Source organism: Felis catus, chromosome E2, assembly GCF_018350175.1.
Source record: "Felis catus isolate Fca126 chromosome E2, F.catus_Fca126_mat1.0, whole genome shotgun sequence".
In the NCBI taxonomy this organism is placed as follows: domain Eukaryota; kingdom Metazoa; phylum Chordata; class Mammalia; order Carnivora; family Felidae; genus Felis; species Felis catus.
In genome coordinates, this window is record NC_058382.1 from 44,680,039 (window position 1) to 44,702,025 (window position 21,987).

Below are 21,987 nucleotides of genomic sequence, written 5' to 3' on the forward strand. Positions count from 1 at the left end.
AACTGGAAAGTTGATTTTCACTTGAAAGTCTTTGAAGGAGTTACAGACTGGAGTAATTACTAGAATGGGCCTTTCTGTCCCTATTACCCAGATTTAATCCTTGTGTCATGCAGTTTCAAATAGGCCTACATCCATTTCATTTACTCCGTGATACAGCAAAAACAAAAGATTAAATATTTGAAAACCTTAATGTGCGCTGCAGGACCTACCAGGAACAAAATCTGGAAGCCATTTTGCTTCCCACAAGCAGGGCTGTTCATTTCCTTGACTGCGTCACACATTTCTTGACTTCCGTCTGTTGCCCTCCCACTTAAAGGGACAGCAGTTTAGTTGCCACCTAGAACATCATGGAGGCAGCGCTCCTTCCCCTTTTCCTTCTGCTAGCTTCTTGCTTCCCTTTCCTCACTGGCCTGGAATCACTGAACACGTTTGATACGGCACTTGAAGTTGGCCTAGACACAGGAATTCTTTCAACTCGAGAGACTGCTTGACAGTGTCTGCCATCTGTTGCTCTGCCATCCAAAGTGTCTGTGGAAATTAACTCTTCCGTCTTGCTATACTCTGCTACTCTGAACTGGTGAATTGTTTATGAAGGGAGACGAAAGCGGTTTTTTAAATGCTACGTGAGCACTGGGGGTTGGTTTGTCTTCCCCTCGTAATGAAGGTGAAGATGGAGCTATGCATAGCCTTGCTGAGTATCTTGAACACGTCTGGAAAACATTGGTCTCAGTTACAGTAAACATTTAATTCAGGGGATATTCCCATTTGTATAAGAGATGCACCATGTATCTGGGAGCCATCACCCACTTTTACACAACAGTCATGAGAGCACCCTTTATTAAAGCAATAGAAAAAATTGTGGAATTATAATGTCTGAAATTCTACAAATTGCTTCTTGTTGCTGTTTTTCGTCCTTGCTAGTTCAGTATGTGATTAGGGATCATTCTTAGCAATGGAGAGCGGTGTTTTTCAAATTCTGTCCGGTGGGCCATCTGTGTTCGAATCCCTGGGCATGTGTCTGAAATGTCTATTTTCTGGGCTCCCGCTACTACTGATTCATAATCTCTGGAGGTGGGACTTGGGAATTTGCACTTAAAGTAACCCAGGTAGCCAAGCACCAGACTTCTTGCTGAAAGATATGCCCATCTTTTCATTTGAAAAGTTTGGGAACTTGAATTCTCTTTTCTAGAAAGCACTGTCTGCCTTTTGTAGGCCAAAGAATTAATTAGAGATGTCTCAGCTAAATTAAAACTGTTGAGCCTTGGGCTTTTTTGTAAGAAATACAGAAAAAGAAATCCTTTTAGCTCACTGAATTCTATAATAATTTAGAAGTTTCCAAATGTAGTTTGGCCCCTGCCTCGTATAAACAGTGAGTGACTAAAGGCAGTATTTTCAAAGCTCTGTTTTTCGTTATGTCTCTTGTACCCAAAGGACAGTCTCCATTAAGTAGAGAGTAGGTTATTGAGTGTTTTCAGTCACATTGCTGTACTTCAGGCAGATCGGGCAAGGAAAACCTTTGGGGAAAATTTCAGGACCACACATAGGTTTTTATAGAGCTATATAGTCCAACCTGATTTCAGTTCCAGGAAGACATTCCTGGTCCCTCAGATTTATTTCTTACAAATTAAATAGGCACTTCTGTGTCTAAGATGTAGATGTCTCTTTTCTTAGTTTTTCTGTACTCCCCATGAAGAGAAGGATGTAAAATTCATTTCATTAATACTTTCTTTTGGTTAAGGGTTTCTGAACCTCTACAAAGAAGTGATTTTTTTTTTTTTTTTTTTTTAAGCCTAATTAAAAGATGTCTTCTGCCTTAGGAGACAAAGGTTTCATTTCCTTTCTCTTTCTTTTCCTTTCCTTCATTTTTCCACTTCTCTTCTCCCCCCTAAGTTTCCCATCTCTTCCCTCCCTGAAGCTATCACCTCCAGCCTCCCCCTCAGCAAAATTAAAAAAAAAAAAAAAAAAAAAAAAGCCACCCAGAATGTACTATTACACAATCTAAATCTGGAACCTTTCCTCAGTTTTTTGCAAACTGCCTTTCATACTGCTTTTGCTTTAACATAGGTAAATAATTGATGCTCACCATTGTTTTCTTGTTAGGTTGATAATGCCCGAGGTCCATGGCCCTGAAATATTACAATACTAAAATGTAAAAGCTTAGAAACTACAAATCTGGGGACAGATATTTTTCTCACCTGTTTCAGTCTTCAGATAACAAACCAGACTTAAAAACCTTTCTGTCTCTTTGAATCTCTTCCTCCCTGGATTAGTCCCTATGCTGCAAGCCGTCAGTCTTCTATTTGTACTTGCGTTAACGTTTTTCTGGTATGCTTTGGGTTATAGAAACGCACCTTAGAAGTGCGTTGAGTTTTCTGTGCCGTTTGGCCTGCCCGTCTCCTGCGCTTCAAGAAACCTAGGCACATCTGTGGTCAGTCACGTCTCCCTTTGGATTATGCGTTCACTGGTGGGGTAGCTGTTTGATGTGCCACCAGTTCAGGAGATGCAGTACACACGAACACGAACCTGACGAAAGAAGTCGGTACCATTTCACTGATTTATTCCATAGATGTTATCTGGGCAACAGTTCAGCTGCTTCAGATATCATTGAAGTGAATAGATTCAATACCTGGACCATTTTCCATTTAAATTGTTGAATGGGTAGTACATGATGGTACATAGTGAAAAATTGAAATAGTGCAAAAAGGTATACTTTTTATGTATACGTTATGTATGTATGTATATAAAATGACTCCCTTCCATCTCCAGCTCTCAGTCTCCGAGCTCCCTTCCCCAGAGGTAGTCAGCTACCATTTTCTTGTTTACTCTTCCAAAGAGACTCTATGCATTCATAAATATAAACAGATGGACGGACGGATCCGTCCATTGATTGATCAGTTGATAGGCAGACCAATCATTCCTTCCTTTAAAAAAAAATCTTGCTCTGTACCTTCTTTTTACTTAAAAATTTTATTGTGGTTGATTTTTCTTTATCGATATTCCATGGACAAAAATTTCAGTAAGATGGCATTTGCTGTAATAGGATTTGATGTATTTTTTTAAACAAATAATATCATCTCTATAAAGGCTTAACATGTTATTTAAACTTCATTTTTTTTTTTAATTTTTTTTTTCAACGTTTTTTTAATTTATTTTTGGGACAGAGAGAGATAGAGCATGAACGGGGGAGGGGCAGAGAGAGAGGGAGACACAGAATCTGAAACAGGCTCCAGGCTCCGAGCCATCAGCCCAGAGCCTGACGCGGGGCTCGAACTCATGGACCGCGAGATCGTGACCTGGCTGAAGTCGGACGCTTAACCGACTGCGCCACCCAGGCGCCCCTAAACTTCATTTTTTAACTTAGGAAGTTTAACTTTTATGTTAGAAGCAATCTATAAGTTGCATTTAAAGGCAAATCTATTTTTTTACTCCTGATGCTACTGACTTTTGTTACACAACATTTTTCTCTTACATGCATATAGCATTCAGTTTACTTTCTCTTTTATGGAAGAGAATCTAAAAAGAATACATTGTTTGTAATTATGTAATGTAGTTACTTGGTTGCATAGTACCAAAAGTTTCCTTGTAAGAATTGTTTAATATTCCTGTCATACCTACAACCTAATTTGTTAAAGTTTGGAATGGTTATGCCGATGCCCTTTAGATTACTCTTTACCAAATAATTTTGTAGGGTTGTTTCATTGTTCCGATTTCATCTAGCATTTGTTTTTTGTAACGTAATATTTTGAAATAAAGCATAGAATGTAATGGCAAAAGCCCTCTTGAAAGGCAAAATTCCCATTGCTGAGGCATCTCAAGGATTAATGCCTTCTCCTCATGACACTTTATTTAGAAATAATGTGTAGTTTTGCAAGAGAAGGTGTTAGGAGGACAAGGTAACATCGTTTTCAAATCAGCCCTCTAGTATAACAAGTTTTTCACTTCTTTGGTCCCAGTAGAAATTACTCTATGAATGTCCTATATGTGTTATCACAGTGGGTTCTTGAGACGGTTCTACAGAAATTTGTCTGAAGGGTGTTTTTCATTTTTGAATTTTGCCCCCATATGCGGGGAAATATTTTTTACTTGACTGGACTGCCTCTAGGGATGGTACATACTTTATAAGACCGTAATTGTTAATACATTGGAGCTTTTGAGAAGGCTGTCCTCAAGATCCACACGTGGCCATAGGAGGGACTATAAAATGTTGAAATCATGTATTTTCAACAAACTTTTTGGGTTTTAAGAAACTAATAGTAAAATTCATTTTGCGGCCAAAAGTTCCAAAATTGTTTTTCATAAGTTGCTGGCTACATAGCTACCAAAGTGTTCTAAATAAAAAGCTGTATTCAACCACCCAGATACTCATTAGCTTTACCGAAGGTGTCATGTGGTTTAAAATCCACTTTTTCCAATTTTAAAACTTGGAATCCTCTTGGAATAGCAAGCATCCAATTTAAGAATTAAAACATAAGCTCCTTATATACCTTGCAATAGATTTCCCTTCCATTTAAAATCTAAATATGAACTATTGAGGTTGAAGGTACATTTTATAAATGCCCTATCTATACATACATACATACATACATACATACATACATACATACATACATACATATATATGTATGTATGTATTTTAATGCATCGTAATCCTAATTCTGGTGCATTGTTTCCAATATTTATGTCCTGGTGACACAGTACACTATTCCTTAAGCATGTATTGTCTCATGTTTCATAAACAGTTTTCATAGTGAAACCATGCCCACTGACCCCCAAATAAATCCTTTCCCATATGTTTGCCAATTATGACATTTCTTTGTCATTCTCTTAACCATATCAAAAGGGCACAGTGTCTCTTGGAAGAGTATCTAGAAAAATATATCTTTATATACCTGGTGTAAGATAAGAAAAGTCTACATGTGGGCCATGCTCTGTCAGTCTTTCCAGACATGGGAGAATAGTGTTTCCTTCTCTCTAACCTTTAGAAGGCTGCTAGTATAGATTTTTTTTTTTTTCTTCTGCTATTGTAGATTTTGCTAAAATACCCTTGGGTTAGAAAATTGTGTTAAGTCAATTAAATATGGCTTTAGAATTAAAATTGATCTGGTCCGAGCCTTTCATTTTGTAAGTGAGGAAACTGATTTAGCATTGAACTTGAAGGCAGTAGACAGTTTCAGTTATGAGTAGCCTTATTAAGCTATTCAGTTATGAGTAGCTTTATTCCCTTTTATCCTACAGAGTCCTTGTTTAGTTAGTTAGTTAGTTAGTTAGTTAGTTAGTTAGTTAGTTAGTGGAATTAAAGCCTTAATGAACCTTGACGTTTAGGAACCAGTTTATTTAAATAGTTCTTTTCTGTTAATTTTAAACTAACATCAGAGTAGACTGAAAATAATTTAGTGGTTTGGAAGTGTATTCCAGAAACATGCATATTAATTACTTGGTAAGGCTTTTGGTAGAAGAACTCTGGATTCGATCTGCTCTGTTACAACTAAAATCAGAGTATTGCAATTTTAGCTTTCCATGCCAAAGACTGAGCAGTCCCCGTTCCTCTGACTAAGAATCTTGCATGTAAATTAAAATGTGGGCAAGAACGTAACCAGCCAGATATGTCTGAATACACAAAGGGAGAAGTTAAAGGCCATCATAAACTATGGGAATCTCATTTAAGCGTCCATTAGATTTAGCACCGAGCTTTGGAGTAGAAATGGGAATTGGGAAACAGCATGGAGAGAATGGTGGCGTGGGGGTGAAGGAAGGTTTTGTGTTAACAGAACCTTTTCTTTTTAATTTTGTTAAATTAAAAATAACTTATTTGGCTTCTTTCCGAACTTGGCTGAGGTACTTGGCTTCTAAGAGCAGTGCCTTAAACAGTTCTTTCATTGTAGTTGATTAAAAGCGGAGTCACTGTAGTTTGACATTTACTTGGCTGTCAGAATCCCAAAGAGAAGGTACATTTCTTTCTCTTTGCTTTCCTCCAGTGGTAGAGAAGTTGGTCTTTTTGCCACCAGGGGTGGAATGATCTTAAAACAGGAGTTGAGGTACTTAGTTTAAAAAAAAAAAAAAAAAAAAAAAAAAAAAATATATATATATATATATATATATATACATATATATATATATTTAAAGGTTTTTTTATTGCTTATTAGAAACTGTTACACTAGGAGCATATTATGGTCTTCCTTCTGTCTGGTCTTTGCCTCTTTGTTTTCTCAGTCGGTTCCCGCACTGTTTGAGACTCACTCCACTTACCACACATTCCAGGCTTTTAGTTTTAAAAGATCCTAAAGGTTTGAAATCTAGAGAATCCATTTATGTGACCCATATGGCTTTTACTATGATTACAGATTAAACATAACACGTACATTTCTCCATAATGCTCTCCTATAAGCTTTTGAAATGGTCTCAAAGTTTTTTTATACTAACCATACATTTTTTGTTCTGCAAATCATTGGTATATATGTGGATAAAGCATAAAAGACCATGGACATTTTCCTGATGGAATTATTTCCTGATGGGAGTTATTTCATGGCTACTGTAGTGGAATCTTTTAAAAGGCAATATTATAAATTAATACACACTCTACCATTACTACTGAAACCACTTCCTTCCAAATCTATAAGACATTGGTTGTATTTTCTCAAAGATTGGCTTGTAACACATTTTACTTAACCTGATTTTATGATATTCTAGTAGAAATGTCCCAGATAACAGTAATCATCGAGGTCTCAAAGAAGTGTAGTAGTATATTAACTTGATTTATCTGACACTTTTTATTAGAAGTTTTACTTGCCTATAGGCTAATTTCTTTTGGGTTTGGGGTATGTATTCATTTGCATGGCAGTGTTTTGGATACATGAAGTTAAAACTCATTTCACGATCTGCTCTGAAGTATCTAGGCCAGTATGTAGGGTTTTTCGAAATTGTTGGAGATTACTGAAAATTGTGGTTAAACACGGTTAATATTCTGTGTTCATATCTTAGCATACTTCTACGTATTGGCAAAGAGGATGTTTTGGGCAGCAGTAACCTATGCAAATGGGCTTGTCCTCTGGCAGTGAGTTAGCAGTTCTTTTGTATATACAGCTAATTAATGGAATCAGTAACTTCATTTGATATTTACTTAAATTCAGCTTTTTGTTTTTAATGTTTATTTTATTTTTTGAGAGAGAGAGAGAGAGGCAGAGACAGAGTGTGAGCAGGGGAGGGGCCGAGAGAGAGGGAGACACAGAATCCAAAATCCAGGCTGACAGCACAGAGCCCAATGCGGCGCTCAAACTCATGAACGGTGAGATCATGACCTGAGCCGAAGTTGGATGCTTAACCAACTGAGCCACCCAGGCACCCCACTTAAATTGAACTTAATAACACATTTATAAGATATAATTAATGTGCCATCCAATTCACCTATTTAAGATGAACAAGTTGGGTTTTTAGTATATTCACAGAGTTATGCAACCGTAATTACAATAATTTTGGAACATGTTCATCCCTCCAGAAAGAAACCCCATACCCATTATCAGTCATTTTCATTTCCCTTTAACTCCTCTTCCCCCACCCTAGGAAACCACAGATCTACTTTCCGCCACTAGATTTGCTTATGCCGAACCTTTCATGTTGATACTCTTACGTAATATTTATATAATACGTTGTGTGGTTTTTGTTTTACTTATTTATTTTTTTTATGTTTATTTATTTTTGAGAGACAGAGTGTGAGTGGGAAAGGGTCAGAGGCGGAGGGAGACACAGAATCTGAAGCAAGCTCCAGGCTCTGAGCTGTCAGTGCAGAGCATGACACGGGGCTCGAACCCACAAACCACTTAACTGACTGAGCCGCCCGGGCACCCCATTCATTTTATTTTCTAAGTAGGCTCCATGCTGAGTGTGGAGCCCAGTGAGGGGCTTGAACTCACAATCCTGAGGTCAAGACCTGAGCTGAGATCAAGAGTTAGATGCTTAACCAACTGAGCCACCCAGGTGCCCCAATATGTTGTATTTTGTATCCAGTTTCTTTCACTTAGCATAATGTTTTCTAGGTTCATCCATGTTGAAGCATGTATCAGTCAGTACTTCCTTACTTTTTATTGCCAAAATTTTGTTTTTAAGGTTATTTTGGTATTCCCCCTCCCCCCTAACTCTGTTCTTCCCATTTCAATGTTGAATAAGCCCTAAGGTCTATAGTCATAATTATTATGATTTCATAGAGTAAACCAGTTCATTTCTGTAAGCCACAAAGCAGTCCTCGGCATGCTTTAGAGCATTTCACAGTTGACCTGTTTGTCACAAGAGTTTGTATTTTTTTTAAAATATGTGTTCAGAAAATGTGATCTTAACTACTGCCAGTGGCAAGCCCAGCTGAATGAGGCATATCATTGTGACTGCAATTAGTCCCTTTCAGTATAGTTTATATCAGTAGCTTTTTTTCCCTTTTTTTCTTTTTTTACATCTAAAAAAGTTTAGGCCATTTCTCTATGCTTTCATTAGTTGTTCTTCACTAGGGAGTACCAGTATGTTACCAGAAATAGAATTCTTGGTGCTCCCATCACATTCGATTTGTAAATGTCAAATTGCATGAAAGATGAAGTTCTGTATGTAGATATTCAAGATTTACATACTTTATTAATCTTTCTTTTTGTTTGAAATTTTTTAATATGCGTCTTCTTCAGGACCCTTCGAAAGATGCCACGTGCAAAAGGTTAGTATACATTCCCTGGACTTCCTTATGCTCAACTTAATATCTGGCCAGAGGTTCTTCCATAAATATACATGTATAACATAACTTAAGAGTACGGTTTGACTCAGGAATGAAAGGTACATACAGCACAGCGAATACAGTCCGGAGGTATTGTGAAACCTTGTACGTTGTACGGAAACAGACGGCAGCTCCGCTGTGGGGAGCACAGTGGAAGTATAAACTTGTTGAGTCACTGTGTTGTGCATCTGAAACTAATGTAGCATCGTGTTACTATATTTCAGGTACGTGTTAACTATATTTCAATTAAGAAAAAGAAGACAGTTAACAACTATTTTTTGGCCAAAATTACTGCACATTCAGTAGTTCCTTACCATTAGCAAAATTAACTTTTACAGTTTCAGTCATTTAGAGTAATCTCAAAAGTTTGTGCCTTGAGTAATTTTTAAATCATGTTGTGACATAAATTGGGATCACATTCAGCGAGAGGCCAATATGCAAGGACAAGTAACTGCTGGTAAGTTAAGCCAACGGTCTGAGCTGCTCAGCCCAGCTATGCAACTTCTACTTGAAACTTAATCACATTTAATCCCCACAACCGCTCTGTAAGGTGGGTGCTATTATTGCATTTTATAGAAGAAAAAAATTATGTATTGCATGCATATTCAGGAATTTGGTTTCTTTCAAAGGATTACTTACGAATATCCCTTGCGGTCATTTTAGTAATATAATAGTATGAACTCTGAAAGGTATATTTTTGTCATCCCTTAAATGCCCTTGAAATGACTGGAATCCTTGGCTTGTAAAAAAATCTTTATAGAGATTATATAGATCTGTTTCATCTTTCTGAGCTTCCACTTAAAACATTTCAGAGAGAGAGAGATGTGGTTTTTTTCCCCCTATAAAAGTATTGCCTCTTTTTTTATTTGAGGTGATGGACAAAGAATGTAAGAAATTTAAACTTAAAGGAAACTATTAGTAAATTCAGCTTCTTTAATATTAAGGTCTTATGCTCAGCCAGCTACTCTGTAGAGAATTTGAAAACACAAGCCATAAACTTGCAATCGATTTGGGCTACACATAACACTCGTTAAGAATTATTATGCAGAATACAAAAGGAATTCCTACAAATCAATTAAAAAATAATGTAGTAGAATGTGAGAAAAAGGCTTAAACAAGCACCTTAGAGAAGAGGAAACAAATGTAGACACACACACAAAAAGGTTTAATTTCATTTGTTATCAGAGAGATACAAATTAAAATCTTAAGGTATGTATTTCACAGCTACCAGATTGGCAAAAATTGAGAATTCTGAAAATAAGAGGAGCTGTTGAGGAAGTGGATCACCAAGGTTCTTAGACCCTCTTAGGGGAGTCTAAGTGGGTACGGTCACTTTGGAAAAGAATTTGGCATTATCTAGTAAATTGGACAATATGAATAACTTTTGACCCAGCAATTCCATATCTAGGGATATACTCGAGAGAAATGTGTGCGCAAGTATGCCAGGAAACACATAGTAGAATGTTTGTAAGGGCATTATTCAAGATAGTAATATACTGGAAGCAACCCAAATAGCCATTCCTTAATAAAATGAATGAATCCATTCTGGTATATTCATAAAGTGGAATACTACAAAGTAATAAAAACAAATGAGTCACAACTACATGCAGCAACCTGAGCGACTCTCCAGAAGAGAGTTCTGTCTTATGGCTAAGACGTTACTGTTGAACTCTTTGGGTTCAGCATAAATCCATTTCCTCTGCTTCTATGCCCAGTGACAGTTAAGTATTACAAAACATTATATGGGGATTGGCGGTCAACCATTTTCAGTCTTTTGTACTGAAGAATGTCTCTTCGGTGTTTTCTCAAGGAGCCTGCTTTAAAACTTTTTTGTGTCCTGTGGTGGTTCTCCAAGATACCTGAACTGATTACCTTTGTGGGGACATGACTGCAGAGTCCCCACGTGCCATATTGCTGTTGTACATGCCAACTCGCTTGCTTTCCTTTTTTTACACAAAGCTACTCGGCCGACATTCTAAACTTCTCTGGAGCAGCTTTGTGCCATTTTGAAGTGTACAAAGCACTAGGCATGTTTAGGCAAGGACAAGCAGTTTTATTATTGAACCTCAGCTGGTTTTATTGGCTTAAAAACCTTTTAATACCAAGGCCGCATATGTCTTAGTAAGAGGGGCATGCAGGTCATTGGGATCGTGGAAGAACTATACCTTAAAAGTAAGAGTGCTAGTAAGCTGTACTAGAGAAGAATTATTTTAAGGAGAGTGATGACTGTCCTGAAATTCCTAAGGAAAGTCTCTTACAGGCCTTCTCAAGCCGACTGTCATTTAAAGTTTTTAGTTCCATGTGGGTGTGTATCCTTATTAGTGTCCAGACTTAACTAGAGATTAAGTGCATTGATTGGAATCAGGAATCCATCACTAACTTTGCTTCGTGATTTTGGGTGCCAAGCTTGTATTTCCTACGTATACAGCAGGTCTAATAGTATCTATTTCTTCAGGCTGTCATGAGGATTAAATGTAGAAAATACAGATGAGATAGATATCACTTTGCCAATAGTTGTATTAGATGGTATGGCTTCTAACTTTATAGTGATATGTATAAAATGGTAGCTTTTTTCCTGTTGAAAAATGTTAATTGTAGAATATGTGAAAAACAAAATACAAATAAGGTATTTTTTTGAAGCTTTTATTTATTTTGAGAGAAAGAGAGAGAGCATGAGCAGGGGAGAGGCAGAGAGAGAGGGAGAGAAGGAGAATCCCATGCAGGCTTTGCACTGTGGAGCTCGAACTCACGAACTGTGAGACCTGAGCTGAAATCAAGAGTCAGACGCTTAACCGACTGAGCTACTTAGGCACCCCCAAACAAGAAAAATTTAAGCCATCCCTAATCTCATAACCCAGAAATAAGTGCTATGTGTCTTTATAAAAACACATACAGAGGCGTGTATACAGGCATATATTTTTAGTATCATACTACACATTCTGGTTTTTATCTTTTAAAAATTGTTTAATATTGGGGCACGTGAGTGGCTCAGTCGGTGAAGCATCTGACTTCGGCTCAGGTCGTGATCTCGCGGTTCTTGGGTTCGAGCCCAGTGTCGGGCTCTGTGCTGACAGCTCAGAGCCTGGAGCCTGCTTCAGATTTATCTCCTTCTCTCTCTCTACTCCTCCCCTGCTCTCCGTCTCTTAAAAATAAATGTTAAAAAAATTTTTTTTAATTGTTTAATATTGTCATGCCAATGCAAATTTTTATTTATTTATTTTGCTACTTGGGTGATAAAAGCAGTTAAACTTCAGAGAAAGACAAATATATGATTTCACTCATACGTGGAATTTGAGAAACAAAACATGAACATAGTGGAAAGGAAGGAAAAATAAGATAAAAAAAAGAGAAGCAAACCATAGACTCTTTTTTTTTTTAAATTTTTTTTTTCAACGTTTTTTATATTTATTTTGGGACAGAGAGAGACAGAGCATGAACGGGGGAGGGGCAGAGAGAGAGGGAGACACAGAATCGGAAACAGGCTCCAGGCTCCGAGCCATCAGCCCAGAGCCTGCCGCGGGGCTCCAACTCAGGGACTGCGAGATCGTGACCTGGCTGAAGTTGGACGCTTAACCGACTGCGCCACCCAGGCGCCCCATTTTTTTAATATTTATCCTTGAAGGAGAGAGAGACCGAGTGTGAGTGGGGCGGGGGCAGAGAGAGAGGGAAACACAGAATCTGAAGCAGGCTCCAGGCTCTGAGCTGTCAGCACAGAGCTCGACACGGGACTCGAACCCACAAACCATGAGATCATGACCTGAACCGAAGTTGGATGCTCAACCGACTGAGCCACCCAGGCGCCCCATAAACCGTAGAGAGTCCTAATGATAGAGAACAAACTATGGCTTGATGGAGGGAGGTGGGTGGGGGATGGGCTGAATGGGTGATGGGGATTAAGGAGGGCACTTGTGATGAGCACTAGGTATTACATGTTAGTGATAAATCACTAAATTCTACTCCTGAAACTGGTATTATACTATATGTTAACTAACTGGAACTTACATAAAATCTTGGAAGAAAAAAAAAGTAGTTAAACTTCCCAAAGTAAATCGAAATTCTTTGCTCATGAAAATATTAAAATGTGGATGTTGAAAGATAGCAAATATTTGGTATCAAGTGTTCACGGCTTCGTTGCTTTCCCCCCACTTCTAGTTGCTGGTCATACTGGATTTTGCCCATCATAGGCGCTATTGTCTTAGGTTTCCTGTATCGTTACTACACGTCGGAAAGCAAATCCTCCTGAGGAGACAGCGTGGAAGTTGGAAAGCATATCCATTGGGAGTGCGAGCTAGAGACTTGTTTGGAGGCCAAGCGATACCCTCTTCTCGAATCCTGCCGGATGTGTGCTTCCCCCTTGGAACCCAGATGGTTGGCTAGACATCCACCCCAGACCTGGGGCCAGTGTCCTTCATTTCCCAGAGCCTTACTCCCAAAGCACCTGCTCGTTGTCCTGTGTCCCTGCCGGTGGCCCTTCTCTCCACTGGCTTCCACCAGCCCCCTTTGCATTTCCAGACTTGGTTTTATAATTACAATCCAGATGTCCTTGTGACATTGTCCTTTGGTAAAAATGCCTGGTTTCCAATACTTTGAATGCACATTAGACATTCTTAACAGGGCAACACTCTGGTTTTGAAGCTTTTCTTTTTCCATTTTTCTTTGAAGTATATATATATATATACTTATATATATATACACACACATATACTTATATATATGTACATATACTTATACATATACATATAAGTATATGTACATATACTTATATATATGTATATATGTGTGTGTATATATATACTTAATTCTATTATTTATCATAAGGGATTTAATTAATGAAGTAAAGTTGCGCACCTATAGCATAAAACACAACTGCCAAATGATCTCGTTCCTTGTTTTTATTTATTAAAACTAGGAAGAACCATGAAATCCTCTCCTCCCTCCTAAGCTAGTCTAGCAGGTAACTCTCACCACCCCCCAAGTCCAAGTGGTGCTGGGCAGAACTGTGCTTCCGTTGCATTTCTTGGGAGTGGAGAGAAAGAGGGGAGGGGAGAGATGAATTGGGGTGATAGGGTAAATTTGTAGTCCTCTTTCTTTTGAAAAATACTGAAAACACTACTTTAGGACAGGAGTTTAGGAAAAGCACCAAAGACTTCATTTTTTTTTTTTTTTTCCACACTTCATTCTTTGCTTTGGTTTGACACCAGTTTCTAGCCATCTTTTTTCTTTTCTTTTCCCCCCAACCAACCATCTTTTATTGGTAAAATACAAATTTATAATTGTATCTGTAGAACTTCACTAGGGATTTCTGCTTTTCAATGTATTGATTAGCAAATTTTTTCATTCCTTCCGTTTTACAAAAGAGTCTCCACTTGCTCTAAGATCCAGTATTTGATCTTTTGTTTGTTAGCCCCAGTAACATAACTTCCATAGTGCAGTGGCATTCAAAAGGGGGAGATCATGACAAAAGAATGTTTCCCATTTCATCTATATTTTATCTTCATGGCTCCAATTTGTGGTTCTGTTGTTTTTCTGTTGAGGAAAAAAGAAAGAAAAAACAACAACTAGTCATTTTATCCCTTGGATGAATGTTTAATTGAATAGTAGGTCATTATTTAAAATTCTTTTAGGGTTTCTTCTTGGTTCAGGAATTTTCTCTGGCTTATTTGACCTAACTTTTTTCCCCCATGGAATCACCTGAGGACAGTACACTGGCTGTTTTCTGCCAACAACTGTTTGTGGTGATTTTTCTCCCAATCTTCTAAGGATTACCAGTTTGCTTCTGAGCCATTGTCCTATGTAGCAGGGAGCAACTTGGTTCCAGAGGGACCATGGATACTGCTGTCTCCTCCCCGCTTACAGCTTGCCATGGACAGGAAAGTGCCCTGCAAGGCAGTGTCTGCCCATGCAAACTAAGAAAAGGTTCAACCCAAGTCTTGCAGTTGAGTGTATTCAGAATTCATCAAAAGAATATTAACCTTGTATTTGTACACTTGGATATGATATTATGGAGAAATTTCAGGGGATTTTTGAGAGACTTTTGTATATCAGGGATATGGGAATAGTCAAACTTTTATCTTTAGAAAATTTTGTATAAGATGCCACTTTTAGACAATTTATTGAAAAAAACCTTTGGTTATTATGGAACAGTAGTGGTGTGACTGTTGATGCTCCTGCCATTTGAAGGCGTACAGAAGGGTTGCCTTGAATATGAATTGGTATCTAATTGCTGTGATAAGCTGCATGATTACATGGGCCACATTGGGGTAGAAATAAAGAACAAAGGAGTATTGAGGAACTGGACGGGGAACATTTAGGCTGAAACTAAACCAGCAGGTAAGTTGGATCAATTAGGAGTATGTTGGCAGTCTGTAAAATTAAATGAAAAACATCTGGCTTATAAGAAATGTTAAAGAGTGACAGCCTTAAGTAAAATTGGTGGGGGGTTTTTTTTTTGGATATTTTTAGGGTGAACACCAACACAAAAGGTATGTTTTTCTATTTCATATTGGTTGTCTTTTCCTGTTTATATCTGGACTTGTTTTTACTCAGAGCCAGAGGAAAAGGTTTTCAGACCTTGTCTCTACCATCCATGAAATCCATCCAACACCCAGGGCTTCTTTTGATCTGCTGCTAATGTGATGTCACTTTGTATTATAAAAACCACTTTTGGGTCCATTTACTGTTATTCTGCTGCCTACATCAACAGTCAGGCGAAAGGTAAAGCTAGTGTGTGAGTTTGCAGAGGTTTTTCTAAACTATCAGATAATACAATACGTTAGCCAAACCCACCAGAAAAGCCTTGTTTGCAGAGGTAGGACTCAAATTCTCGAAACAGTTTCAACATTGGTAGGTGGTGCAAACCCCTTTGGAGAGCAAGTGGAGCCGGTCCCTGTCGGCTGAGGGTGCCCCCTAGAGCTGGTCTCTGGGGTGTTGGGTTGTTTATTCCCAGGGAAGACACAAGATGTCTGGAGGTCACGAAAGGAGAGGAGGGAAAACGGGTGCCACCAAAATAGGCATGTCGGTGCCAGGTCTCCAAAATTTCTTAGTCCCTGTCCCTCAGGAATCGGTTTTGGTTTCTAAATGACTCCACATTTGTAAGGACAAGAAAGTGGTGGTGACAAAATTGATAGTGTTTAGTTCTTATGCGACCCCTAAAGCAGAAGCAAAAATCCACGGGAACCTACAGTTTGAGCCTGTAAAATTCTTTGGGCAATTGTCGTAAATGCCCAAGTTGTGAGATAAGAGCGTCGTTGAGTTTATGCTCATTTAATCCCGGCGTGGAGCAACGAGAAATGCTCTGTGGGCCAGGCATATCATTACGCACGGTGTCTCGGGCTTCACATCTCAAGAGATTATCTGGTTAGATTCCATTTTAGGAGACTGAAATGCAGAACGTTAACGTTCATAACTTCCTTCCCTGGGAGAAGTGGATTCAGACATGTCTTGTCTCAACAAGAGATTGGTGTTGTTGTTTTTTGTTTTTTTTTTTTTTAAGCCATCTCATTCTGTTGCCAAATATCACAGAACGAATGGGGAGTTTACTTCACATTTGGCTGTTATTCTCTGAAAGGGCCTGGTTTGGAATTTGTGGGGGTGATTTCAGAGGGAGATTCCGGTAACCCGAGTTACCAACCCAGTATCTAGCATCTTACTCGTGAATTTTAGGAGCTGTACTTTTCCTGTACCTATATCCAACATGTGCTAGTTGGGTAAAATATGATTATTTAGCTTCCTTTCTTTTTACTTCACCCTCAACTGTGAACGAGTAATATTAACATTCTTTTTGTGTATTCAATAATGGAGTTTGTTTACCTATTTTATTTCAGCATATTTTGAACAAAGATCTTTGTCTCTTTCTGCTGGAATGTGCACACAGTGAATGTTTGTTAGAACCACACACAATAAAGATACTGTTTTCCTTTTCTTGCCCTGACTATAGTTATTATTTTATTTTATTTTTTTTAAAGCAGAAGTGTTGGCTGTGTTATCCTAAGGTGTTCTGGAAGAAAAGATTCTGAGAAGCATAAAAGTCACCTGTATCTATGCAAATAATTGTGTTTAGTGTAACTTGATGGGGAGTTCTGTGGTTCTTCAGGATTCTTTCTGCTACTCTTTCTTTGGAGTTGCTCAGTTGATAATCACGAGAGGCAAACATGAAGACTTGTGATGTATTAATGGATATGAAGTGGCAACCAGGTAGACCAGTTGGGAGTTCTGTTTTTACTGAAACCATCTGGTAAAGAGAAGCCAGTACAAGGTAATAATATTTTGTTATCTGCAACGCCAGTCTTCAAATGATTGTTTTTCTTGGAAATAGCTAAACTGTTGGGGAAAATTAAACACTGAGATTGAAGTTCTAGCAAGTGTGTTAATTAAACAAGGGAAATAAACAATTTTTATAATTACCTTTAAAACATACTGATAGCCTTCTAACACTACTAATGAGACATCGTTCATTTGGGCTTGGTTATTTCACTCTCACGTGAATTAGTAACAGGAAAGGATAGTCCCATTCTTATTATTAGTGTTTGAATCTAATGTTTAATCTCCAGTCCTAGTAATTCATATGACTGCAGTCTTCATGATGCTGAGTATTTGGCAGGTAATTGACAAATCCTGGTTGGTTCCTAAAAACCTGAAGTAGAAGATTGTGATTCCAATTATGTAAATTTAAGGTAAGAAATACCCACACAATCTACTAAACTGTTGGTAATTGTGGGTATTGTTGGTAACCTAACGTTAATTAGCTTAATAGGTGTCTGTATTTAAAGGAACACTCAGCTAAATCACATATTTTCTAGTGCTCAACAAACTTAATTTTTTTTTTAAGATTTTTTTTTTTTTTACAGTGGTTTCTGCACCCAACATGAGGCTTGAACTCAAAATCTTGAGACCGAGAGTTGCATGTTCCACCAACTGTGCCAGCCAGGTGCCCCTAAAAAACTTTCTTTTATAAAGCATCCAGGAGAGATGAGAGTTGCTGTCAGATAAAACATGAGGATAGAGCTGTAATCCTATTTATCATGTATCTTCCAGATACTGTGTGCCTTGCAGTACCTTTGATGGCATTTTGGATCCTTGCCCTTACAGTATCCTTACACCGTAGATGGGGATGTCCACATTTTACCAGTGACTTGACTTGCTTGAGGCCACACAGCCCTAAACTTTCCATGTTCTTTATTGAAGGTTCTCAGATAAAAATTCAGCTTCAGCTGTACCAAAATGAATAATGTGCTTGGTGTATCTGCTGCTAGTCTTTCTATACAGGTGTTTCTGTGTGTGCTCAATGAAATGCCATCAATAATAATCATTTTCTGAATTAGTAGATTACTAAAAAATGGGCATGGTCTTAGGAGTCCCTGAAAAATCTTGGTTGTTTAAGAGAATCCTGTTGCTTCAGTGGAAACAATATATTTAAAATGATTCTCATATCCCTTGCAAAACAGCTTCTTTTTTTATTTTTATTTTTATTATTTTTTTTAATATACATCCAATTTAGTTAGCATATAGTGCAACAATGATTTCAGGAGTAGATTCCTTAGTGCCCCTTACCCATTTAGCCCATCCCCCCTCCCACACCCTCTCCAGTAACCCTCAGTTCTCCATATTTATGAGTCTCTTCTGTTTTGTCCCCCTCCCTGTTTTTACATTATTTTTGTTTCCCTTCACTTGTGTTCATCTGTTTTGTCTCTTAAGGTCCTCATATGAGTGAAGTCATATGATTTTTGTCTTTCTCTGACTGAGTAATTTCACTTAGCATAATACCCTCCAGTTCCACCCACGTAGTTGCAAATGGCAGGATTTCATTCTTTTTGATTGCTGAGTAATACTCCATTGTATATATACACCACATCTTCTTTATCCATTCATCCATCGATGGACATTTGGGCTCTTTCCTTACTTTGGCTATTGTTGATAGTGCTGCTATAAACCTGGGGGTGCATGTGTCCGTTTGAAACAGCACACCTGTATCCCTTGGATAAATGCCTAGTAGTGCAATTGCTGGGTCATAGGGTAGTTCTATTTTTAGTTTTTGGAGGACCCTCCATACTGTTTTCCAGAGTAGCTTACCAGCTTGCATTCCCAGCAAAACAGCTTCTTGAAAGCAGTTAATGAGAATTTAGATTTTTACTATGTTACTAGAAAAAATTTGTTTTAATGTTTTATTTATTTATTTTTTTGAGACAGAGTGCACGTGAGTGGGGAGAGGTAGGGAGAGGGGACAGAGGATCCCAAGGGGGCTCTGTGCTGACAGGCTGACAACACAGCCCAGGGCTCAAACTGACGAACTGCAACATCATGACCTGAGCTGGACGCTTAACTGACTGAGCCACCCAGGTGCCCCAGAAACAACTTTTGATCAAAGGCAATCAATAAAAGAAAGTTGAGGACTATTGATGAAATCTTTAGGTGGCATAGTTGAGAAGCTCTTGCATGACTTCACCTGTCCCATCACTCAGTCTAGGACCCTTGATAAGATTTAACCTGGAAACACATAGGTAAATTTATAGTTTTTAAATGAGAAGTGATTGGTAATTGGTTGGCTTGAACTTAGCCTCTTCTTATCTCTACAAATCATGTGGACATCTGAGAAGTGGAAATCCTGTACTTCGTGCCATGTACCATAAGATTTGGACACGGTCATTTCCAGTTTTTGAGATTGTTACATCCTAAAAAGATAATTCAAGCTGAAGTGTGATCAAAAGAGGCACAACATAGCGCAAATAACAAATGCTGTTTGCTACAAGTGTGACATGGCATTTTTTATTCATCAGTGCCAGCCCCTCGTTTGCTCCTGGCCCTAATCTCTGTACTCAAACACTGAGGTTAACTTTATTTTTATTTTTTGTTTTAAAGTTTTATTTATTTAAGTATTTTCTACACGCCACATGGGGCTCGAGCCCACAACCCTGAAATCAAGAGTCGCACGTTCTTCCAACTGAGCCATCCAGGCGCCCCACATTGGTGTTAACTTTAGCACTACGTGGACCCAGAAAGAGAAAAAAAAGTGAAAAACCAAGTGCTTGAATTTCACTTTTCCTTAGAGAATCTTGCTTTTGGGGTTTTGTTTTTCTAGTTTCCTCATCTGAGTTTTTCAGAAAGGAGAGGTGGCATCTCCTTACAGAAGAGCAGATGGTGTCCAGGGTAAAAATGAAGCTTCTCATGAATCTGCCCACTGATTTAACTACCCAAGAAGTCTGATAATCAGGAACAAATAGAGAAATGGGGGACGCTACATCCTGAACGGCACAGGAAACAGCTCTCCAAGACTCCATTTGACACCCTTTCTTCCCTGAATCCTTTAAATTTGTTTTTTTGTTTTGTTTTTCTTTAGCTCTCATCCTAACCCCTGCCCTGCCCTGCATTGAACTACTTTGCCTTATGTTTCACTGACAAATTACAAGATAACACTTCAACTATGCTTCTCTTCATTTTAAAGTATTGTGGTACAGGGGCGCCTGGATGACTCAGTCAGTTGAGTGTTCCATTCTCGGTTTCAGCTCAGGTCATGATCCCAGGGTTGTGGGATCCAGCCCTGCATTGGGCTCCATGCTGAGCGTGGCACTTGCTTGGGATTCTTTCTCTGCTTCTCTTTCCCGTTCGCATGCATGCATGCACACTCTAAAAATAAATAAGTAAGTAAGTAAGTAACACAAAAATGTACCATTTAATCTGTCCTAGAAAACATTTGGAAGAAATAGAGCTGATTTGTTTATGATCTGTACCATCCATGTAAACTAGCGCAGATCTCTTTGAACATCTTTGTTGACTTTCGTTTAAGGCTAAATTCTACCTCTGGACCTTTTGTGTATGGGTCCATAAATTTTCTTTTTGTCTTAAGCTAGTTCAAATGTGTTTTGGTTTCTTTTTAAGATTTTATTTTTAAGTAATCTCTATACCCAATGTGGGGCCCAAACTCATAACGCCGAGATGAAAGAGTTGCATGCTTTACTGACCACTATGGCCTCTGCGATTTATCTGACCTTAAATGCCTGCCTTGGTAATGATGTCTTTGTAAGGATTCTGCCTCTCCACGTGTACCCAGGTTCCCCTAGGGCAGAAACTCACTTTTTATTCTGTGCTAAGTCTACATATTTTTACAAAGAAGAAATATTCTTCATTTAAAAAAAAGATACACATTATTTTTTCCATAGAATAAGATAGAGAAACTGATTTAAGCTGACATAGGCAGAAGGGAACTTACTTGTTATGAATCAGTTACGAGTATTTGATGGAACTCAAGGTTGGGAGCATAGCTGGACCTCAGAGGAGGAACTAGGACTAGGAATCCAAAGATCAATAGGAATCAGGGTGGCTACGTTAGTTTCCAGTCCAAATGCCTAATGGGAATTAATTCCTAGAAGTGAGAATGTAGTCAGCCAGATAGTATCACAGTGTCTACTTCTAGTCCCATCAAGGGCATGGGGACACAGGGTTGAATGGGAGGGGGATCACAAGGGAAGCAGTTCCCCAAGGCAGACACGGTAATCACACACTCTGTGTGTGTGTGTGTGTGTGTGTGTGTGTGTGCACGTGCGCGTGCATTCAGTTCTTTGGTAATGGACCATCTGTGCTCTGAAGGCAGGGTCTTCCGCATCCCTCAGGGTGCCCCGCGTTAAGCCGGGCCATAGGGCGGGCTAAGTACATTGAGTATGATTTATCATGCTGTGTCTGAATGAACAACCATAGCCAAATTTGTTGAAGAACTATCTAGGACTCCCAAGTTGAGTTTTGAGGTGAATCCCAATGTTGCCTATGCCACTAACAACCAAAAACCCCGTTCACCCCTGCATGCCCGCAAACCATCCTGTTTTCTCTGTAAATAGATTCAGCTGCCAGTATTTATTGGTTTCCTGTAAATATTTTAAGTTTTATTTTTTAGAACAGTTTTAAATTTACAGAAAAACTGTGCAGATAGTAATTAAAGTCCATACTTTATTCATATTTCCTCACTTTTTACGTGTCATTTTCAAATTTTAGAATAGCACATCACATTTAATTATCATGTTTTCCTTGGCTCCTCTTGACTGTGACAGTTTTGATGACCTTGACAATTTTGAGGAGTACTGGTTAGGTACGTTGTAAGATGCCCTCTATTGGAACTTGATATTTTTCTTTGACTGAGGTTATAGGGTTGGGGGTAGGAAGGGGTGGGAGGTGGGAGGAAGGCCACAGAGGTGAATTGCCATTTTTATCACATCAAGGGTATATACTATGAATATGACTTTGTGACTGTTGATGTT

The 21,987-nt window shown here is 38.5% G+C and overlaps 1 protein-coding gene across 1 annotated transcript in view; it reads left to right on the top strand.

Moving 5' to 3' along the window:
• The window catches only part of LOC101083640 (cytochrome b5 type B), a 37,721-nt gene extending 21,055 nt beyond the window's left edge, over positions 1-16,666 (top strand). Inside the window, exons 4-5 of the mRNA XM_006941673.5 lie at positions 8,661-8,689; positions 12,899-16,666. Coding sequence (XP_006941735.1) covers positions 8,661-8,689; positions 12,899-12,989 — 120 coding nt within the window. The 3' untranslated portion in view covers positions 12,990-16,666. The remainder of the gene's footprint in view (positions 1-8,660; positions 8,690-12,898) is intronic.
• Positions 16,667-21,987: the final 5,321 nt, after the last annotated feature.